Genomic DNA, 19701 nt, shown 5'->3' on the forward strand with positions numbered 1-19701 from the left:
ATGCTGGACGGGCGGGCAGCAAATCGGTTGAAGAGCATGCATTTAGTTTTACTTGCATTTAAGAGCAGTTAGAGGCCACGGAAGGAGAGTTGTATGGCATTGAAGCTTATCTGGAGGTTAGTTAAGTGTCCAAAGAAGGGCCAGATGTATACAGAATGGTGTCGTCTGCGTAGAGGTGGATCAGAGAATCACAAAGCAGCAAGAGCGACATCATTGATGTATACAGAGAAGAGAGTCGGCCCGAGAATTGAACACCGTGGCACCCCATAGAGACTGCCAGAGGTCCAGACAACAGGCCCTCCGATTTGACACACTGAACTCTGTCAGAGAAGTAGTTGGTGAACCAGGCGAGGCAATCATTTGAGAAACCAAGGCTGTTGAGTCTGCCAATAAGAATGTTGTGATTGACAAAGTCGAAAGCCTTAGCCAGGTCGATGAATACGGCTGCACAGTAATGTCTCTTATCGATGGCGGTTATGATATTGTTTAGGACCTTGAGCGTGGCTGAGGTGCACCCATGACCAGCTCTGAAACCAGATTGCATAGCAGAGAAGGTACGGTGGGATTCGAAATGGTCGGTAATCTGTTAACTTGGCTTTCGAAGACCTTAGAAAGGCAGGGTAGAATAGATATAGGTGTGCAGCAGTTTGGGTCTAGAGTGTCTCCCCCTTTGAAGAGGGGGATGACCGCGGCAGCTTTCCAATCTATGGGAATCTCAGACGATACGAAAGAGAGGTTGAACAGACTAGTAATAGGGGTTGCAACAATGGCGGCAGATAATTTTACAAAGAGAGGATCCAGACTGTCTAGCCCGGCGAATTTGTAGGGGTCCAGATTTTGCAGCTCTTTCAGAGCATCAGCTATCTGGATTTGGGTGAAGGAGAAGTGGGGGAGGTTTGGGCGAGTTGTTGTGGGGAGCACAGGGCTGTTGACCGGGGTAGGGGTAGCCAGGTGGAAAGCATGGCCAGCCGTAGAAAAATGCTTAATGAAATTCTCAATTATAGTGGATTTATCAATGGTAACAGTGTTTCCTAGCCTCAGTGCAGTGGGCAGCTGGGAGGAGGTGCTCTTATTCTCCATGGGCTTTACAGTGTCCCAGAACTTTTTTGAGTTTGTGCTACAGGATGCAAATTTCTGCTTGAAAAAGCTAGCTTTAGCTTTCCTAACTGCCGGTGTATATTTGTTCCTAACTTTCATGAAAAGTTGCATATCACGGGGGCTGTTCGATGCTAATGCAGAATGCCACAAGATGTTTCTGTGCTGGTCAAGGGCAGTATTTTTTTTTTTTTTTTTAATGGGGCATGCTTATTTAAGATGGTGAGGAAGGCACTTTTAAAGAATAACCAGGCATCCTCTACTGACGGGATGAGGTCAATATCCTTCCAGGATACCCGGGCCAGGTCGATTAGAAAGGCCTGCTCGCTGAAGTGTTTAAGGGAGCGTTTGACAGTGATGGGGGGTGGTCGTTTGACCGCAGACCCATTACGGATGCAGGCAACGAGGCAGTGATCGCTGAGATCTTGGTTGAAAACAGCAGAGGTGTATTTGGAGGGCAAGTTGGTTAGGATGATATCTATGAGGGTGCCCGTGTTTACGGATTTGGGGTTGTACCTGGTAGGTTCATTGATAATTTGTGTGAGATTGAGGGCATCAAGCTTAGATTGTAGGATGGCCGGTGTGTTAAACATGTCACAGTTTAGGTCACCTAGCAGCACGAGCTCTGAAGATAGATGGGGGGCAATCAATTCACATATGATGTCCAGGGCACAGCTGGGGGCAGAGGGTGGTCTATAGCAAGCGGAAACAGTGAGACTTGTTTCTGGAAAGATGGATTTTTAAAAGTAGAAATTTGAATTGTTTGGGTACAGACCTGAATAGTAAGACAGAACTCTGCAGGCTCTCTCTGCAGTAGATTGCAACACCGCCCCCTTTTCCGCCTATCTTGGCGGAAAATGTTAGTTAGGGATGGAAATTTCAGGGTTTTTGGTGGACTTCCTAAGCCAGGATTCAGACACGGCTAGGACATCTGGGTTGGCAGAGTGTGCTAAAGCAGTGAGTAAAACAAACTTAGGGAGTTGGCTTCTAATGTTAACATGCATGAAACCAAGGCTTTTACGGTTACAGAAGTCAACAAATGAGAGCACCTGGGGAGTAGGAGTGGAGCTAGGCACTGCAGGGCCTGGATTAACCTCTACATCACCAGAGGAGTAGGATGAGGGTACGGCTACAGGGTATCAGGACTGGTCGTTTAGTGCGTTCAGAGCAGAGAGTAAAAGGAGCAGGTTTCTGGGCGTGAGAATAGATTCAAGGCATAATGTACAGACAGAGGTATGGTAGGATGTGAGTACATTGGAGGTAAACCTAGGCATTGAGTAATGATGAGACTATATCTCCCTCTAGAGACATTTTAACCAGGTGATGTCACCGCATATACGGGAGGTGGAACTAAATGGTAGGTTAAGGCATATTCAGCAGGGCTAGAGGCTCTACAGTGAAATAAGACAATCACTAACCAGGACAGTAATGGACAAGGCATATTGATATTAGGGAGAGGCATGCGTAGCCGGGTGATCAATAGGGGTCCAGTGAGTGGTTGGGCTGGCTGGAGACATGGTGATTCAAACTAGCAGACCGGGGCTAGCAAGCTAGCAGAAGGGCCTGAGAGGGACGTCTCGGAGGAAAGTGTATTTTGGACATCGATAGACCAGTCGTGATGGATTAGTACGGTTCCGAGTAGCAGAGGGGTCCAAGTCCAATTGGCAAAATAGGTATAGTGGCCCAGGAAATTGGCCAATGGATCTATACAGCTAACAGTCCAATATGCTCTAGACAGCTAGCGGGCTGCGGCTAGCGGATGGGCATTCAGGGGTGGTCGCGATGTAGAGGCCAGTTGAGTACCCCCTCGATCAGTTTACTTCGTAGTCCAGTCGTGAAGGATCGGCGGGGTTCTGTGCCCCGTACTGGCAGTAGAAAGGGTCCGGGGATTGTAGCCCAGGAGTGGCTGATGGGCCTCTTTAGCTAGCCGGGCCGAAGGGCCTAGCATGGTCTAGCTCCAGGCTAATTGGTGCTTGCTCCGGGACCGACGTTAGCCAGTACTCGGAAAGCAGCTAGCTAGCTGCGAAGATCCATGTGAAAATGTCCAGAGCTTGTGGTAGGAATCCGGGGATATGGAGAAAAAAAAATAGGTCCGGTATGCTCTGGTTTGAGCCGCATTGTACAAACTGGCGAGAGCTTTCCGAGCTAAAGGTTAGCTGATGACCACTAGCAGTGGTTAGCTGACTACTAGCTAGTAGCTAGTGAGCTGGCTAGCTGCTGTTGGGGGATTTCGGATTCGAGGTGAATAATACTTTAGGAAAAAAAACATCCGTACCACATTGGGTGAAGCGGGTTGCAGAAGAGTGTTTTGAAGTTGAGTTTTAGAAAAAATATTTTAAAAGATATGCGAAGAAAAAGATGTACACACGGGACACGACGAGGACGTCTGACTGCTACGCCATCTTGGATTTTTTTGTAGATAATCCATAAACAAAATCTGCCGTTACCAGCTATAGTCGTCATTTACAGCATTAACAATGTCTTCACTGTTAATGCTGATCAATTTGATGTTATTTTAAAATGGACAAAAAATGTGTTTCTCTTTCACAAACAAGGACATTTCTAAGTGACCGCAAACTTTTGAATGGTAGTGTACATATAAATATGAATGAGCAATGACCGAGCGGCATAGACAAGATGCAATAGATGGTATAAAATACAGTATTTACATATGAGATGAGTAATTTAAGATATGTAAACACTATTAAAGTGGCATTATTAAAGTGACTAGTGATCCATTTATTAAAGTCTGTATGTAGGCAGCAGCCTCTGTGTTAGTGATGGCTGTCTAACAGTCTGATGGCCTTGAGATAGCTGTTTTTCAGTCTCTCTGTCCCAGCATTGATGCACCTGTACTGACCTCGCCTTCTGGATGGTAGCGGGGTGAACAGGCAGTGGCTCGGGTGGTTGATGTCCTTGATGATCTTGATGATCTTTTTGGCCATCGTGTGACATGGGGTGCTGTAGGTGCCCTGGAGGGCAGGTAGTTTGTCCCCGGTGATGCGTTGTGCAGGCCGCACCACCCTCTGGAGAGCCCTGCGGTTGTGGGTGGTGCAGTTGCCATATCGGGCGGTGATACAGCCCGACAGGATGCTCTCAACTGTGCATCTGTAAAAGTTTGTGAGGGTTTTAGGTGACAAGCCAAATTTATTCAGCCTCCTGAGGTTGAAGAGGCGCTGTTGCCATTTCAGTTTGTCTGCGATGTGTATGCCAAGGAACTTCAAACTTTCCACCTTCTCCACTGCTGTCCCGTCGATGTGGATTGAGAGGTGCGCCCTCTGCTGTTACCTGAAGTCCACGATCACATTCTTTGTTATTTTGACGTTGAGTGAGAGGTTGTTATCCTGACACCACACTCCTGAGTGCCCTCACCTCCTCCCTCAGGCTGTCTCATTGTGGTTGGTAATCAAGCCTACTACTGTTGCGTTGTCTGCAAACTTGAAGATTGAGTTGGTCCCGTGTGGCTCAGTTGGTAGAGCATGGTGTTTGCAACGCCAGGGTTGTGGGTTCGATTCCCACGGGGGACCAGTACGGGGGAAAAAAAATTATGAAATGTATGCACTCACTACTGTAAGTCGCTCTGGATAAGAGTGTCTGCTAAATGACTAAAATGTAAATGTAATTGGAGGCGTGCATGGCCACGCATGTCATTGGTGTACAGGGACTACAGGAGGGGGCTGAGCATGCAACCTTGTGGGGCCCCAGTGTTGAGTATCAGCTAAGTGGAGATGTTTCCTACCTTCACCACCTGGGCGCAGCCCGTCAGGAAGCCCAGGCCCCAATTGCACAGGGCGCCTTGACGATGCAATTTAAGTGGGTCTAGGGTGACAGGTAAAGTGGAGGTGATATGATCCTTGACTAGTCTCTCAAAGCACTTAATGATGACCGAAGTGAGTGCTACGGGGCGATGGTAACTGAACTAAATGACTATTGTCTTCTTGGGTACAGGAACAATGGTGGCCATCTTGAAGCATGTGGGGACAGCAGACTGGGGTGGGAGAGATTGAATATGTCCGTAAACACACCAGCCAGCTGGTCCGCACATGCTCGGAGGACGCGGCTAGGGATGCCATCTGGGCATTAAGATGTTGGTGGGACATTCACGTGCACTTTTCCCAGTAAAAGGGTTGTATTTCCGAGTTCCCGACATGACCGCAACATGTGTCTGAATCTTTCTAAATGGTTCGGCTTCTGCGGAGGGCATTTATTTGTTTCCGATTTAGTACCCAGCAGTATCAGAGAGCTATCACCCAATCAGGATGGATCTGCTCTACACAGTAACTAGCACCAAAGCTGAGAATTCATGGATGATCCTGTACAAATGATGATTCAACACACACAAAGCAGAGCTATAAACAGATAGCTGCTCTCTGACCATTTGGCACATTCAAGACCTGTCTTTCTGTCACAGACACACACACATACATGCCTCTCTATGACTAAGAGTTTAGTTTGTGTGTGTGTGTGTGAGTCTCTCATCCCTGTGACTCACCTTGTTCATGTTGCCCGCATGCTGGGCGGCGGCGGCAACATTCAGGGTGGCAGCGCCCACCTGCGGTCCGCCCTGCTGTGTGAGGGTCTCTGCCAGCGAGCTGCCCGCTCCTCCTCCTGGTGCCCCCTGCATGGCCTGGTACTGCCCCCGGCCTCGTCCACCTCCAGGACCCAGCCCCAGGCCTCCGTTTATCACCTGGCCCGGCTGGTGCTGCCCACCCTGGGCTAACATCCCGGCGTGGCCCCCCAGAGACTGGTTGAAGTTCTGTCCGGTACCCGCTTTCGGTGACCCTTGACCCAAGGAGCTCTTCCCGTGTGCTGCACCCAACTGACCCCCAATGCCAGCGGGCTGAGTCCCTCCTCCAGCACCCCCAGTGAGACCAGAGGCACTACCCACCCGGAGGAGTTCTGAAAGCTGCTTGTGCTTGGCCACTGCGTCCGGGACCTTGGAGCCCAGAGGTCCAGGACCCCCAGGGTTGGCGTTACCCCCATTGGAGGGCATGGAGCCCCCAGTCATACCCCCCAGGCCAGAGCCTCCATTGGGGATCAGCTCGTCTGGCAGGTCGTTCTCCAGGTCGTCCCATGATAAGGAGCCTAGATCCACTGTAGAAGAGGAAGAGAGAGAGGGAGAGAGAAAAACAGGTAAATAATATGGATTGATAACAATCATGAAAATTCATGGGCAAATATTCCTGTCTGTGTAAGTGCCATTGAAGTACAGTATCAGCCAGCCTATCGCAGACCTGACAACCTTGAATAATTTTTATGAGAACCACTTCAGCGCAGTGGCGGCACCCCCGGGCCCGGAGACACCACACTGCTCAAATCATAGACAAATTGACTTTTGGGGTTGTGCACGACCAACACTTATGGGGAAAATAGCAAACAGTTCATTCTCCATTTTCCCTACCCTTTTCCCCCTCACACATCAGTGGATGAAGTGGAGAGCTGCCATCCAGCTCGGGAGGAAGATAGAACCAGAGACAGAAAACCCTGCGCTGGTTTTTCCTGGTTCAATTGAAGTCAAAGAACTGAGCAGACCAGACCCAGCTGCTATCGCATTGGTGTCTATGTGAGAGCCACCCCCTTAAGTAGACAGGAACTGACAAAGTTTTCGCAATGGTAAACAGGGATGCACGATATAAATCGGTGAACATATCGGAATCGGGCGATATTAGCTAAAAATGCCAACATCGGTATCGGCCCAATGTCTAGTTTAACGCCGATGTGCAAAACTGATGTGCATACCTAAACTCAGCAAAAAAATTAACGTCCTCTCACTGTCAACTGCGTTTATTTCAGCAAACTTAACATGTGTACATATTTGCATGAACATAACAAGATTCACCAACTGAGACAAACTTAACAAGTTCCACAGAAATCGAATAATGTGTCCCTGAACAAAGGGGGGCGTCAAAATCAAAAGTAACAGTCAGTATCTGGTGTGGCCACCAGCTGAATTAAGCACTGCAGTGCATCTCCTCCTCATGGACGGCACCAGATTTGCCAGCTTGCTGTGAGATGTTACCCCACTCTTCCCCCAAGGCACCTGCGAGTTCCCAGACATTTCTGGGAGGACTGGCCCTAGCCCTCACCCTCCGATCCGACAGGTCCCACACGTGCTCAATGGGATTGAGATCCAGGCTCGTCGCTGGCCATGGCAGAACACTGACATTGCTGTCTTGCAGGAAATCACGCACAGAGCGAGCAGTATGGCTGGTGGCATTGTCATGCTGGACAACATACATACATACATACATACATACATACATACATACATACATACTACTATGGAACGCCGTTTGGGTCTTTGCGTGTCAAAAAAGATAGTCAAATAACACTATTTGACACGTCAAATAACAGTTCTATGACAGAATGTTGTGTGTTCTGAATTTGCAAGTGCAGGCGCCACCACTACTGTCAGTAGCAGTGTCAAAGCTGTACCAAAAAGTCTGCAAACACCTGCCACAAATTATGTGTTTACAATACCGTGTTGGTAATAAAGCATTATTTGTTTGACTTCAACTTCTGGGGTAGCTAACTAGCTTTAGCTTGGTACCTAGCTAGCACCAATACAACCAGCCTGAAAACAATGACCAGTGGAAACCGCAGTCATTTTCATTATTCTTAGCAATGAATCCTTGTGAGTAGAGGTTGCCCGATTATGATTTTTCAACACCGATACCGATTATTGGAGGGCCCAAAAAAGCCAATGCCGATTAAAACTTCTTAGGGCTAGGGGGCAGTATTGAGAATTCTGAAAAAAAGATGTGCCCATTTTTAACTGCATCCTACACCAACTCAGAAGCTAGAATATGCATATTATTGTTCAGGTTTGGATAGAAAACACTCCATTTTCTAAAACTGTTTGAATGGTGTCTGTAAGTATAACAGAACTCATATGGCAGTCAAAACCCTGAGACAAATTCTGACAGGAAGTGGATACCTGATGTGTTGAATTACCTTTAAGCCTATGCCATTGAAACACACAGGGGCTTATTAATCGTGGTGCACTTCCTATGGCTTCCACTAGATGTCACCAGTCTTTAGAAAGTGTTTTGAGTCTTATACTGTGAGATCTGACCAAACAAGAGCCATGGAACGGTGGTGGCCGATTAGACTCTGGCGCGCGAGTTCATGTTGGGTACTCTCGTTCCAATACGTTTTAAAAGAGAATGCAATCGTACGCCTTGAATATTATTCATGTTCTGGTTAAAAAAGGCACTAATGATTTATGCTATACAACGTTTGACATGTTTGAACGAACGTAAATATTTTTTTCCCCCTCGTTCATGAAGTGAAGTCCGGCGGGCATAGATCATGTGCTAACAACACGGAGCTTTTTGGACATAAATTATGAGCTTTTTCGAACAAAACTACATTCGTTATGGACCTGGGATTCCTGGAAGTGACATCTGATGAAGAGAATCAAAGGTAATGGATTATTTACATAGTATTTTAGATTTTAGATCTCTCCAACATGGCGGTTAGTCTGTATCGCAAAGCGTATTTTTCTGGGCACAGTGCTCAGATTATTGCAAAGTGTGATTTCCCAGTAAGGTTATTTTTAAATCTGGCAATCCGGTTGCGTTCAAGAGATGTAAATCTATAATTCTTTGAATGACAATATAATATTTTACCAATGTTTTCGAATAGTAATTATTTAATTTGTTGTGCTGATTGACTGGCGATTATTGGAGGGAAACGATTTCCTGAACATCAACGCCATAGTAAACGCTGTTTTTGGATATAAATATGAACTTGATAGAACTAAAAATGCATGTATTGTCTAACATAATGTCCTAGGAGTGTCATCTGATGGAGATTGTCAAAGGTTAGTGCATAATTTTAGCTGGTTTTCTGCTTTTGGTGACGCCTGTCTATTAATTGACAAAACATTACACACAGCTATTGTCAATGTACTCTCCTAACATAATCTAACTTTATGCTTTTGCCGTAAAGCCTTTTTGAAATCGGACAACGTGGTTAGATTAAGGAGATGTTTATCTTTCAAAGGGTGTAAGATAGTTGTATGTTTGAGAAATTTGAATTATGACATTTAATTGTTTTCAAATTTGGCGCTCTTGATATTTCACCTGTTGTTGATAGGGTGTACCAGGGGTAGCACGCTTGCGTCCCACATAGCCCCTAGAGGTTAAATCGGCCGATTTTTTATTTTTTTTGTAATAATGACAATTACAACAATACTGAATGAACACTTATTTTAACTTAATATAATACATCAATAAAATTAATTTAGCCTCAAATAAATAATGAAACATGTTCAATTTGGTTTAAATAATGCAAAAACAAAGTGTTGGAGAAGAAAGTAAAAGTGCAATATGTGCCATGTAAGAAAGCTAACGTTTAAGTTCCTTGCTTAGAACATGAGAACATATGAAAGCTGGTGGTTCCTTTTAACATGAGTCTTCAATATTCCCAGGTAAGAAGTTTTAGGTTGTAGTTATTATAGGACTATTTCTCTCTATACGATTTGTATTTCATATAGCTTTGACTATTGGATGTTCTTATAGGCACTTTAGTATTGCCAGTGTAACAGTATAGCTTCCGTCCCTCTCCTCGCTCCTACCTGCGCTTGAATCAGGTACACATCAACAGCAGCCACCCTCGAAGCAGCGTTACTCATGCAGAGCAAGGGGAACAACTACTCCAAGTCTCAGAGCGAGTGACGTTTGAAACGCTATTAGCGCTCACCCGGCTAACTAGCTAGCCATTTCACATCGGTTACACCAGCCTAATCTTGGGAGTTGATAAGCTTGAAGTCATAAACAGCGCAATGCTTGAAGCACAGCGAAGAGCTGCTGACAACACGCACTAAAGTGCTGTTTGAATGAATGCTTACGAGCCTGCTGCTGCCTACCACCGCTCAGTCAGACTGCTCTATCAAATCATAGACTTAATTATAATATAATAAACACACAGAAATACGAGCCTTAGGTCATTAATATGGTCGAATCCGGAAACTATCATCTTGAAAACAAAACGTTTATTCTTTCAGTGAAATACAGAACCGTTCCGTATTTTATCTAACGGGTGGCATTCCTAAGTCTAAATATTCCTGTTACATTGCACAACCTTCAATGTTATGTCATAATTACGTAAAATTCTGGCAAATTAGTTCGCAACGAGCCAGGCGGCCCAAACTGTTGCATATACCCTGACTCTGCGTGCAATGAACGCAAGAGAAGTGACACAATTTCACCTGGTTATTATTGCCTGCTAACCTGGATTTCTTTTAGCTAAATATGCAGGTTTAAAAATATATACTTCTGTGTATTGAATTTAAGAAAGGCATTGATGTTTATGGTTAGGCACAGTCGTGCAACGATAGTGCTTTTTTCGCAAATGCGCTTTTGTTAAATCATCCCCCGTTTGGCGAAGTCGGCTGTCTTTGTTAGGAAGAAATAGTCTTCACAGTACGCAACGAGCCAGGCGGCCCAAACTGCTGCATATACCCTGACTCTGTTGCAAGAGAAGTGACACATTTTCCCTAGTTAAAAGAAATTCATGTTAGCAGGCAATATTAACTAAATATGCAGTTTTAAAAATATATACACATTCACATTGCACTGTACACCTAAGGATTAACTAAGTATTGGGGATCAATGAAACGGGATATCAGTCTACTCAATACCCAAGATATTTTTTCCCAACGTCCTCCTCAGACTTATCAGACTCCAAAACATCCACGCAGTATTGTTTTTCCTCAGGAATAGTGTTCAATGCACATAGGTTGACAATAAATGTGGCTAAATTCACAGTTGTTTCAGAGTCCCGCAATAACAGCTACAACACTAATGTTCTCTGGGTGTCACTGAGTTGACTGATACCCCAATTTCATTGATCCACAAACCATGGGTAAGGCTGTACAGTGAAATAAGTATGCCCCCAATGTAATTCTGAAGTCTAATAAATCCAGTGTGATTTCAACAGATTTGTCAAATTAACAAATTGTCTTTTGTTGATTTAATATAACATTCCAACCTCGTTTAGCATGATCTATTCAATTATGGCATAATTCTACTCTTTGTATTCATTTGCATCACTATCAATGACATACTTGTATTTTGAAGGCTAACCGCAAAGTACACTGTTGTGGCTAATCCTTATTGTGGCTAGCTTTACATAGATGGGACCACCATTAAGCAAATAAGAACTGTCTTATAAATTAAGGTTATTTTAGATGACACAGAAACAGATGTCGTTTTGCTATGTTTTTGGGGAAGAACATTGTTTGCATCCATGAACTAGCTAGCTTATTTTTTTATGACCAGCACTGTAGGTGCGCGAGACAACTTTACCAGCATCATAGCATACGTATCTATGAATCGTTGTGACATATGAAATACGAGTGAGTTTAATCAATGTGTAATAACTACATAAAAAAATGTATGAACGCGTTCAATTATTATGACGTGCAGTCATATTTAGGTCCTGACACGTCAAATAGTGTTATCTTTTTTGACACGCAAAGACCCAAAAGGCGTTCCATAGACATCCTGGTTGAGAATGAAACGACTGAACAACGAAACAGCACAGCAAGTAAGTGAAAGAAATAGATTTTGATTATGTTTTACTGTAATGGGGACATACGTAAATGCCAACAAAATAACTTTTTGGTCAGTGTGGTGTGTGTGTGTGTAACCTTTAACTAGGCAAGTCAGTTAAGAACAAATTCTTATTTACAATGACGGCCTACCCCGGACGATGCTGGGCCAATTGTGTGCCGCCCAATCACGGCCAGATGTGATACAGCCTGGATTCGAACCAGGGACTGTAGTTGACGCCTCTTGCACGGAGATACAGTGCCTTAGACCGCTGCGTCCGTGTGTGTGTTAACTATTTAACTGTACTAGAATGCTTAAAAGGCCGCTAAAATGTTACATATCGGTTTCCTTTTTTTTTTTGCAAGGAAAATATCTGATATCGGTATCGGCCAAAAACGTCATATCGGTGCATCACTAATGGTAAATGGCCTGAATGAACTATTTTCATTTATCCACCATCTTTGATAGTACTACAACTAAGGGGGGCGGGCATGAGCAGAGAGCTAAAGAGTTTTGTCCTCGCCTAAGTCCTCTGATTGGCTCAGCTCCAACTTCAGACGGTTGAGTCAAAAACCACAACGTGCCAACTAGTCTATTTCTGTGTATTTTTCATACCAGTGTACTTTGACCTCAAATTGCTTGCAAGCATGGTACGCAAAACGCGTGCAAGTTGGCAGGTCTGCTATCGCTCCCAATTCCATCTCCCAGCCCATTCACCTCACACTTGATTCCATCGCAATGTGCTAATGAGCTAACGTGCTAACTAGCTAGCGCTGCTTGGTGAGTCTACTGCTGATCCACACCTCACAGTGAAGATGCAAAAAACCAGGAGGAAGGGAGGGATGGAGGATGATATTTAAGAAGAGTTTAATGAGGAGGGTGTTGGTGCCACCTGACAAACACAGTTAACAGTTAGACAGGCAGTGAAAATACAGCATCACTCAAGGGAGGGGGCAAGCGTATTTGGGTAACACTGTCAGGAAGCGTGTTTTGACAGTTAAACAGCCAGTGAAAATACATAATCACTGCATTACTCAACGTTGGTTCCCCATAGGGAAGGTAGATGGGGGAAGAGTATTTGGGTAACATCGTCAGGAAGTGTGACTGGGAATTGTGGTGGAGGGAGACAATTGAAGACATTACAGGGGATGAGACTCAGTGGATACAACAAATTAACCCAAACAAAACTTGCTAATTAGATTTCTGCAGGGCTGTGGAAATTGACTTAAGGGTTCTCTTTTCTCCTGATTTCTAGGAATTTACCCCGTCTTGGCATAGCCTCAGAGTTCCATTAGCTTTCAGAAATCTGCATTGTTAACTCAAAAGAAGCCCAAATATTGAACAGAGCAGTAGCTGAGTTTCTCTGTCTGGATCAAGTGCAATTCTGTGACTTTGGTCATGTCTACACTTCTGTGACTTCTATCAGAATACGTAGATCGCATTGAAAAGACGGGTCTTGACGCACAAAAGTCGCTTTGTGGTCTGATCTAGCTGACCAATTCAGGAGGTGGTCAGGGAGGCACTGTGTGCAGATTTCTCAGTCGATGCAAATCAGGCTACCGAAAGCGCATACAGTGGGCGACGTCATCGGCACTCCTCCCACAAGTCTGCAGAAAACTTGTGTTTTGGGGCCGAGAGGTACCTTGTCATTATAACGTTGGAGGAAATACGTTCCTAGAGCGTGACGAACGTGTTTCGCTGGCATCATAAATGCTTGCCAGCTAGCTAATATTTTGCCTTTTTTTTTTATGGAGGTTTTGGAGCAGTGGCTTCTTCCTTGCTGAGCGGCCTTTCAGGTTATGTCAATATAGGACTTGTTTTACTGTGGATATAGATACTTTTGTACCTATTTCCTCCAGCATCTTCACAAGGTCCTTTGCTGTTGTTCTGGGATTGATTTACACTTTTCGCACCAAAGTACATTCATCTCTAGGAGACAGAACGCGTCTCCTTCCTGAGCGGTATGACGGCTGCGTGGTCCCGTGGTGTTTATACTTGCGTATTATTGTTCGTACAGATGAACGTGGTACCTTCAGGTGTTTGGAAATTGCTCCCAAGGATGAACCAGACTTGTGGAGGTCTATAATTTGTTTTCTGAGGTCTTTATTTGGATTTTCCCATAATGTTAAGCAAAGAGGCACTGGGTTTGAAGGTAGGCCTTGAAATAAATCCACAGCTACACCTCCAATTGACTCAAATGATGTCAATTAGCCTATCAGAAGCCAGGACATAATTATCTGTAATTTTCCAAGCTGTTTAAAGGCAGTAAACTTCGTGTATGTAAACTTCTGACCCACTGGAATTGTGATAGTGAATTATAAGTGAAATAATCTGTCTGTAAACAATTGTTGGAATGATTACTTGTGTCATGCACAATGTAGATGTCCTAACCAACTTGTCAAAACGATATTTTGTTAACAAGAAATTTGTGGAGTGGTTGAAAAACTAGTTTTAATGACTCCAACCTAAGTGTATGTAAACATCCGACTTCAACTGTAGCCCTGGCTCTCCCACTTCCTCAATATCACTCCCTCCTTTTCTACTCACCGTTTTTCCCTTTAGTTCTCTCCCTCCAGCTCTTCCTTCTTTCACTTGCTCTCACCACCACTTCTCCCTCTTTTTCAGCTCTCAAGGTTCTCTGCTCTTAGTCACTTGCTCTCACCACTACTTCTCACTCTAGGTTCTTCACTCTCCATCTCTAGCTCCATCCAGCTGTATATTCTCTGCTAAGCTTAGTGGCTGAGGCCAGCAGTGAGTGGTAGTTTTCTGTCAGAGCCAGGCGCCTTCACACACACACAATATCCCGGTCAGTCAATCACCAAGTCAAGCATGGCTTATTTTCACAGCCTGCATGAGCCAAGCACACACACACACTCCTTCATCTCCCTCTTACACACACACACACACACAGACTACTTTCTGTCCCCTCAGATACACACACGCAATGTACATACCTCTGCCATCCTTTGAGCAGCAGGGAGCTGGCGATGGGATCTGTGCTGACTTTATATTTCCTGGCTGGAGTAGATTGCAAGAGCACGAAATAGAGCAAGAAGAGTGTCTATTTCAACACAAAGGGGCTAATGACCCAACTAAACCAGATGTCAAAACTTGGAAACTAGGCTATTCAGGCACCGCCCTTCCTTCTCCAAAACCATTCACCTAAATGAAAAGTGCTTTTCAGGTATTCAGATGGGACTTCAACTTTGTTGGATGAACAAGGCTTATTTGCTTGGGGTGAGAATTTTGGGTATTTTCTATTAGAGCTGAGACAAACCGAAAATTATTGACACTGACATCGCCATCCTCTTACTGAAGCATTTTGCTTAAGTCGGTAATTTCCGGTAATTTTGCTACACAACGTTCCTGTAGATTGACCAATGGTTTAAGAAGAACAGTAATATACGCATTGTGTTGATTCCTGCTATGAAATATCTGCCTGTTCCGTTTTGCTGTTGGCTGCTGACTCTCCCTCCCTCCCCCCACTGACATGGAGGAGGGAGAGATGCATTCTGAGAAGCACAAGCAAATGACCATTGCTCAAAATACTATTGCTGGAAAAAGTTTTTAAAGCAACTACTGTTGTTCTAGTCACAGCTTTCTGTGAGTATATCATGCATGTCTCACCTCTTAATATCGAGTTCGTGGCACCACTTCTCAACCAGAGTAGGCTGTAGTGCGCCATTTGCGGTAAATAGACCGACATCAAGAAGCCTAGGCCTAGCACTGGTATGTTTTTGTAGGACATTGTAATTTAAATTCACACTTCCTCAGGTGTTGAATAATATAGCCTATATAGGCCAATATGCACAAAGATGTTGGCAAACTCTCCGAAGAGTCAAAAATAAATCTGATAATTCTGGATCCTATTTTGACAGGTTGCACATTGAAATATCAATCATGCATTTCTTGGATATGTCAGATGAAATAGCTTACTTGTTGATAGGCTACCATCTCAGTTGTCTTATTTGGCACTGGGGAAGAAATTGTCTAGAACCATGGCGCTAATGTAAAGTAACTGCCCATTTAAAGTTTATTGTTGAATTTGTTGTTATCGAGCAAAATAGTTACATTTAATCGCAATATTATGTTTTGTCCATGTCGCCCAGCTGTAGCACCTCCCTAAAAAAAGTTAATTAAAATTGCTGGTTTATCATTATTGCAAAAAAACAGGCAATTTATTGCGAGATGGATTCTTGTCCATATCGCCCAGCTCCATTTGCTATACATTTTCTGAGCTCTGTATCAAAGCCATATCAAATATCTTGGTTCTAAAGTAGTTGCTATAGAGCCATTTCATATTATTTGTTGAGAGAAAAAAAAGTATACCTACAAAAATCTGAGAATCGCCTTCTTCAACAGGGTCAGTAATTGCTTCCAAAGCTGTGTTTTTCCCGCAATTGCGTTTTAAAATGTTACAGCCTACAATCAGAACACATTTTTTTCTCCCAGAGCGCGGGGGAGACGGACTGAGTGGCTTGCCAGCAGGCCTCAGCGAAACAGGGGCAGGGCAGATACTTTTATACAGGAATTGTGAGGATAATGCACATTACTGTTTCACCAAATCATTGTTTTAATAGCCTGTAAAAATAGGACGTTTGGACTGAGGTGAGCATGTAATATGACCAACTAAAAATGTAACTTGCGACAAGTTAAAGGGTCGCAAAATGCAAATAAATGTTCAGTCAGGAGCCCTGGAAGACAACTGTTGTTATCAGATAGTACGCGATGCAAGAGCTGTTCAAATTTCCTTTAACGATAGTTTCTTACGCCTCATCACGCCATCCATGTCCACTTTAACACGGCATCTTTTTCCCTGTCCGTCTTTCATTCATCCCACCCTCTCTCTTTTCAAGTTGAGAACTGACAGATGTGAGTGGGAGACGCAAAAATTGCAATATCTGCTAACGGGGAGAGATTGGTATATAATGAGAGGAAACGGTGAGGCTTAAATATAAACGGCTTAAAATGTGTGAAGTGACTGCAGACTGGCATTTAAAACTGCCAATTAGGCTGTAATATAGGCCAGGCTCATGACAGCGTCTTTTTGCGCCGGCTAAGTGCTTTCCTGGGGGTGGGTGACAACCCATTTGTCCCCCTCGGAGGTTCCATTACTAAGTGAGTCATGAGTGTGTGTGACGGGTGAGCCCTAAATGTGCCATTTGGAGAGCAGGGAGCGTGCTGACGGAGGGCTCCTCTCGTTAAATCAGTGGAACGGAATATCACGCTAGTCATAGAGTCTGCCCCAGTATCTGCGCGTTAGAGATTTTGACGATGAGTATGATGCGTCTCAGATTCAAACTCCCATTTGGTAGCTCTGTCAAAATACGTTTGTTACTCACAAAATATGGATGAGCAACCATCTTCATTTACTCCCATTACGCTATGTACTTCCAAAAGTAGCTTGTGAATTTTTATATAGACCTTTTTTTTTGGAAGTACATAGCTACTGGCTGTAACGGGAGTAAATTAAGATAGTTGATCATTGAAACTCAAATTTTGGTGAGTAATTAACGTATTTTGACAGAGCTGTCTAATGGGAGTTTGAGCTTCCTAGGCATTAAAGGGAAACACGTCATACTCATCTAAATCTCTAACGCACAGATACTGGGGCAAATAGAGCCATAATACTTACAAGGAACCTCACGATACGATATCACAATACTTAAGTGCCGATACAATATGTATTGCGATTTTCAAGATTCTTTGTCTTGCAATTAGATACGGTGATTTTAATGCGATTTGATGTTCCAAACATATTGCTCACTGACTATAGAAAACATTAGGAACTAGGGATGCATGATCTAGTCGGTGAACATATCGGAATCGGCCGATATTAGCTAAAAATGCCAACATCGGCATCAGCCCGATGTCTAGTTTAACGCCGATGTGCAAAACTGATGTCAAAGCTGACGTGCATACCTATATAACATAGGTAGATGACATAATGGCGCCACGAAAAATAGTGCCCTACACGTGGACATACGTAAATGCCAACAAAATAACTTGTGTGTTAACTATATAACTGTACAAGAATGCTTAAAAGGCCGCTATCGGTATCGGGTTTTTTGGCAAGGAAAATATTGGATATCGGACAAATGTTACCTCGGTGCATCCCTATTAGGAACACCTGCTCTTTCTATGACAGACTGACCAGGTGAATCCAGGTGAAAGCTATGATCCATTATTGATGTCACTTGTTAAATCCACTTCAATCAGTGTAGATGAAGGGGAGGAGACACATTAAAGAATGATTGTTAAGCCTTGAGACATGGATTGTGTATGTGTGCCATTCAGAGGGTGAATGGAAAAGACAGCATATTTAACCCTTGTGTGGTGTTCGGGTCTGTGAGACCCATTTTCAATGTTAACTAAAAAAAAAATTATACAATTAATAATTTGTTCAACCTGAGACTCTTTGGCCTTGGCTTATTTTCTGTGAAGAACATCTAAAATAACACACCACTTAAACATTTATATTACATATGTGGTGTTCGGGTCAGGAAATAAAAGTGTGGTAAAGTGTGTGTGTGCTGGTGAAAACAAGTAAAAATTTTTTTTTAAAAAGGTTTGCTGTGTGCTTTACGCATTCTTCCTCCTCCCTGGGCCTGCCGTTTCAACATAGAACCAAAAACCGGTTTGTATCCCTGCTTGTCTGCCTGTCTCCCGGTTTTCTAGCACGCTTTACCCTTTGTAGTGTGTGAAACTACACAATGTCTTGCGGGAACCTGCACAATGTTTTTACAATACATTATTTCAATACATTGTAAAAAAGTCAGTATTTTGCAACACTCCACCCCAGCCAGGTGCAAATTGGGGGAGGGACAACAAATAAATAGCTTTGCATATGTGGCTCCTTACTACAATCAATCAGTATGGCAAAAATAATCTCTGCTCAGAGGGCCTTAGAAATCATTTTTGCAGAGAGAAGCTAGTGTGGAAGGAGCATCTTCCACTTTGGAAGATGAAGAATTAATCAGGATCTTGTCCCTGTCAATTCTGCGTCGACACGGATGGCGGTTACGCATGTGCAGGACATAGTCTTCTTTTGAACTGTTCATCCCAGACACCAACCAGAAAATCATTCTGGACTGCACTAATTTGGAGGGAAGGCATGTTTTTGGAGAGGGATGGACCAAACTCATTTACATGCATACTTTGGGGTTCCTATCCTTGCAGGTGTTCAGATCCAATGGGGAATCCACAGAATCCCTTTGGGATGCAGAAACTAGAAGAGATTTTCTCTGTGCAACAATGTCTCTGGAAAACTTCAAAAGAATTCCTGGACTATCCGCTTCGATAACCGAGACACCAGACCAGCTCGGCAGCAGAGAGACAAGCTAGCTGCAATCAGGTCAGTGTGGGACAAGTGGGTGGACCGCCTTCCCCTGTCTGGGCCCGACATTACAGTTGATGAGCAGCTTATGCCATTTAGGGGCCGCTGCCCCTACAGGCAGTACATACTAGAGGTCGACCGATTATGATTTTTCAACGCCGATACCGATTATTTGAGGGCCAAAAAAAGCCGATACCGATTAAATCAGCCGATTTTTTTGATGTATTTATTTATTTGTAATAATGACAATTACAACAATTCTGAATGAACACTTATTTTAACTTAATATAAATACATCAATAAAATCAATTTAGCCTCAAATAAAAATGAAACATGTTCAATTTGGTTTAAATAATGCAAAAACAAAGTGTTGGAGAAGAAAGTAAAAGTGCATTATGTGCCATGTAAAAAAGCTAAGGTTTAAGTTCCTTGCTCAGAACATGAGAACATATGAAAGCTGGTGGTTCCTTTTAACATGAGTCTTCAATATTCCCAGGTAAGAAGTTTTAGGTTGTAGTTATTATAGGAATTATAGGACTATTTCTCTCTATACCATTTGTATTTCATATACATTTGACTGTTGGATGTTCTTATAGGCACTTTAGTATTGCCAGTGTAACAGCATAGCTTCCGCCCCTCTCCTCGCTCCTATCTGGGCTCGAATAAGGAACACATCGACAACAGCCACCCTCGAAGCATCGTTACCCAACG

The 19701-nt window shown here is 43.7% G+C and overlaps 1 protein-coding gene across 5 annotated transcripts in view; it reads right to left on the reverse strand.

Annotated features, from left to right (window-relative positions):
- The window catches only part of LOC115147398 (CREB-binding protein), a 65843-nt gene that overhangs the window by 37763 nt on the left and 8379 nt on the right, over nucleotides 1–19701 (reverse strand). For all 5 annotated transcript variants that reach the window (XM_029689631.1, XM_029689630.1, XM_029689629.1 and 2 more), the window contains exon 2: nucleotides 5588–6189. In XM_029689631.1, coding sequence (XP_029545491.1) covers nucleotides 5588–6189 — 602 coding nt within the window. The remainder of the gene's footprint in view (nucleotides 1–5587; nucleotides 6190–19701) is intronic.

This window comes from Salmo trutta, chromosome 14, assembly GCF_901001165.1.
Source record: "Salmo trutta chromosome 14, fSalTru1.1, whole genome shotgun sequence".
NCBI classification, from domain to species: Eukaryota; Metazoa; Chordata; class Actinopteri; order Salmoniformes; family Salmonidae; genus Salmo; species Salmo trutta.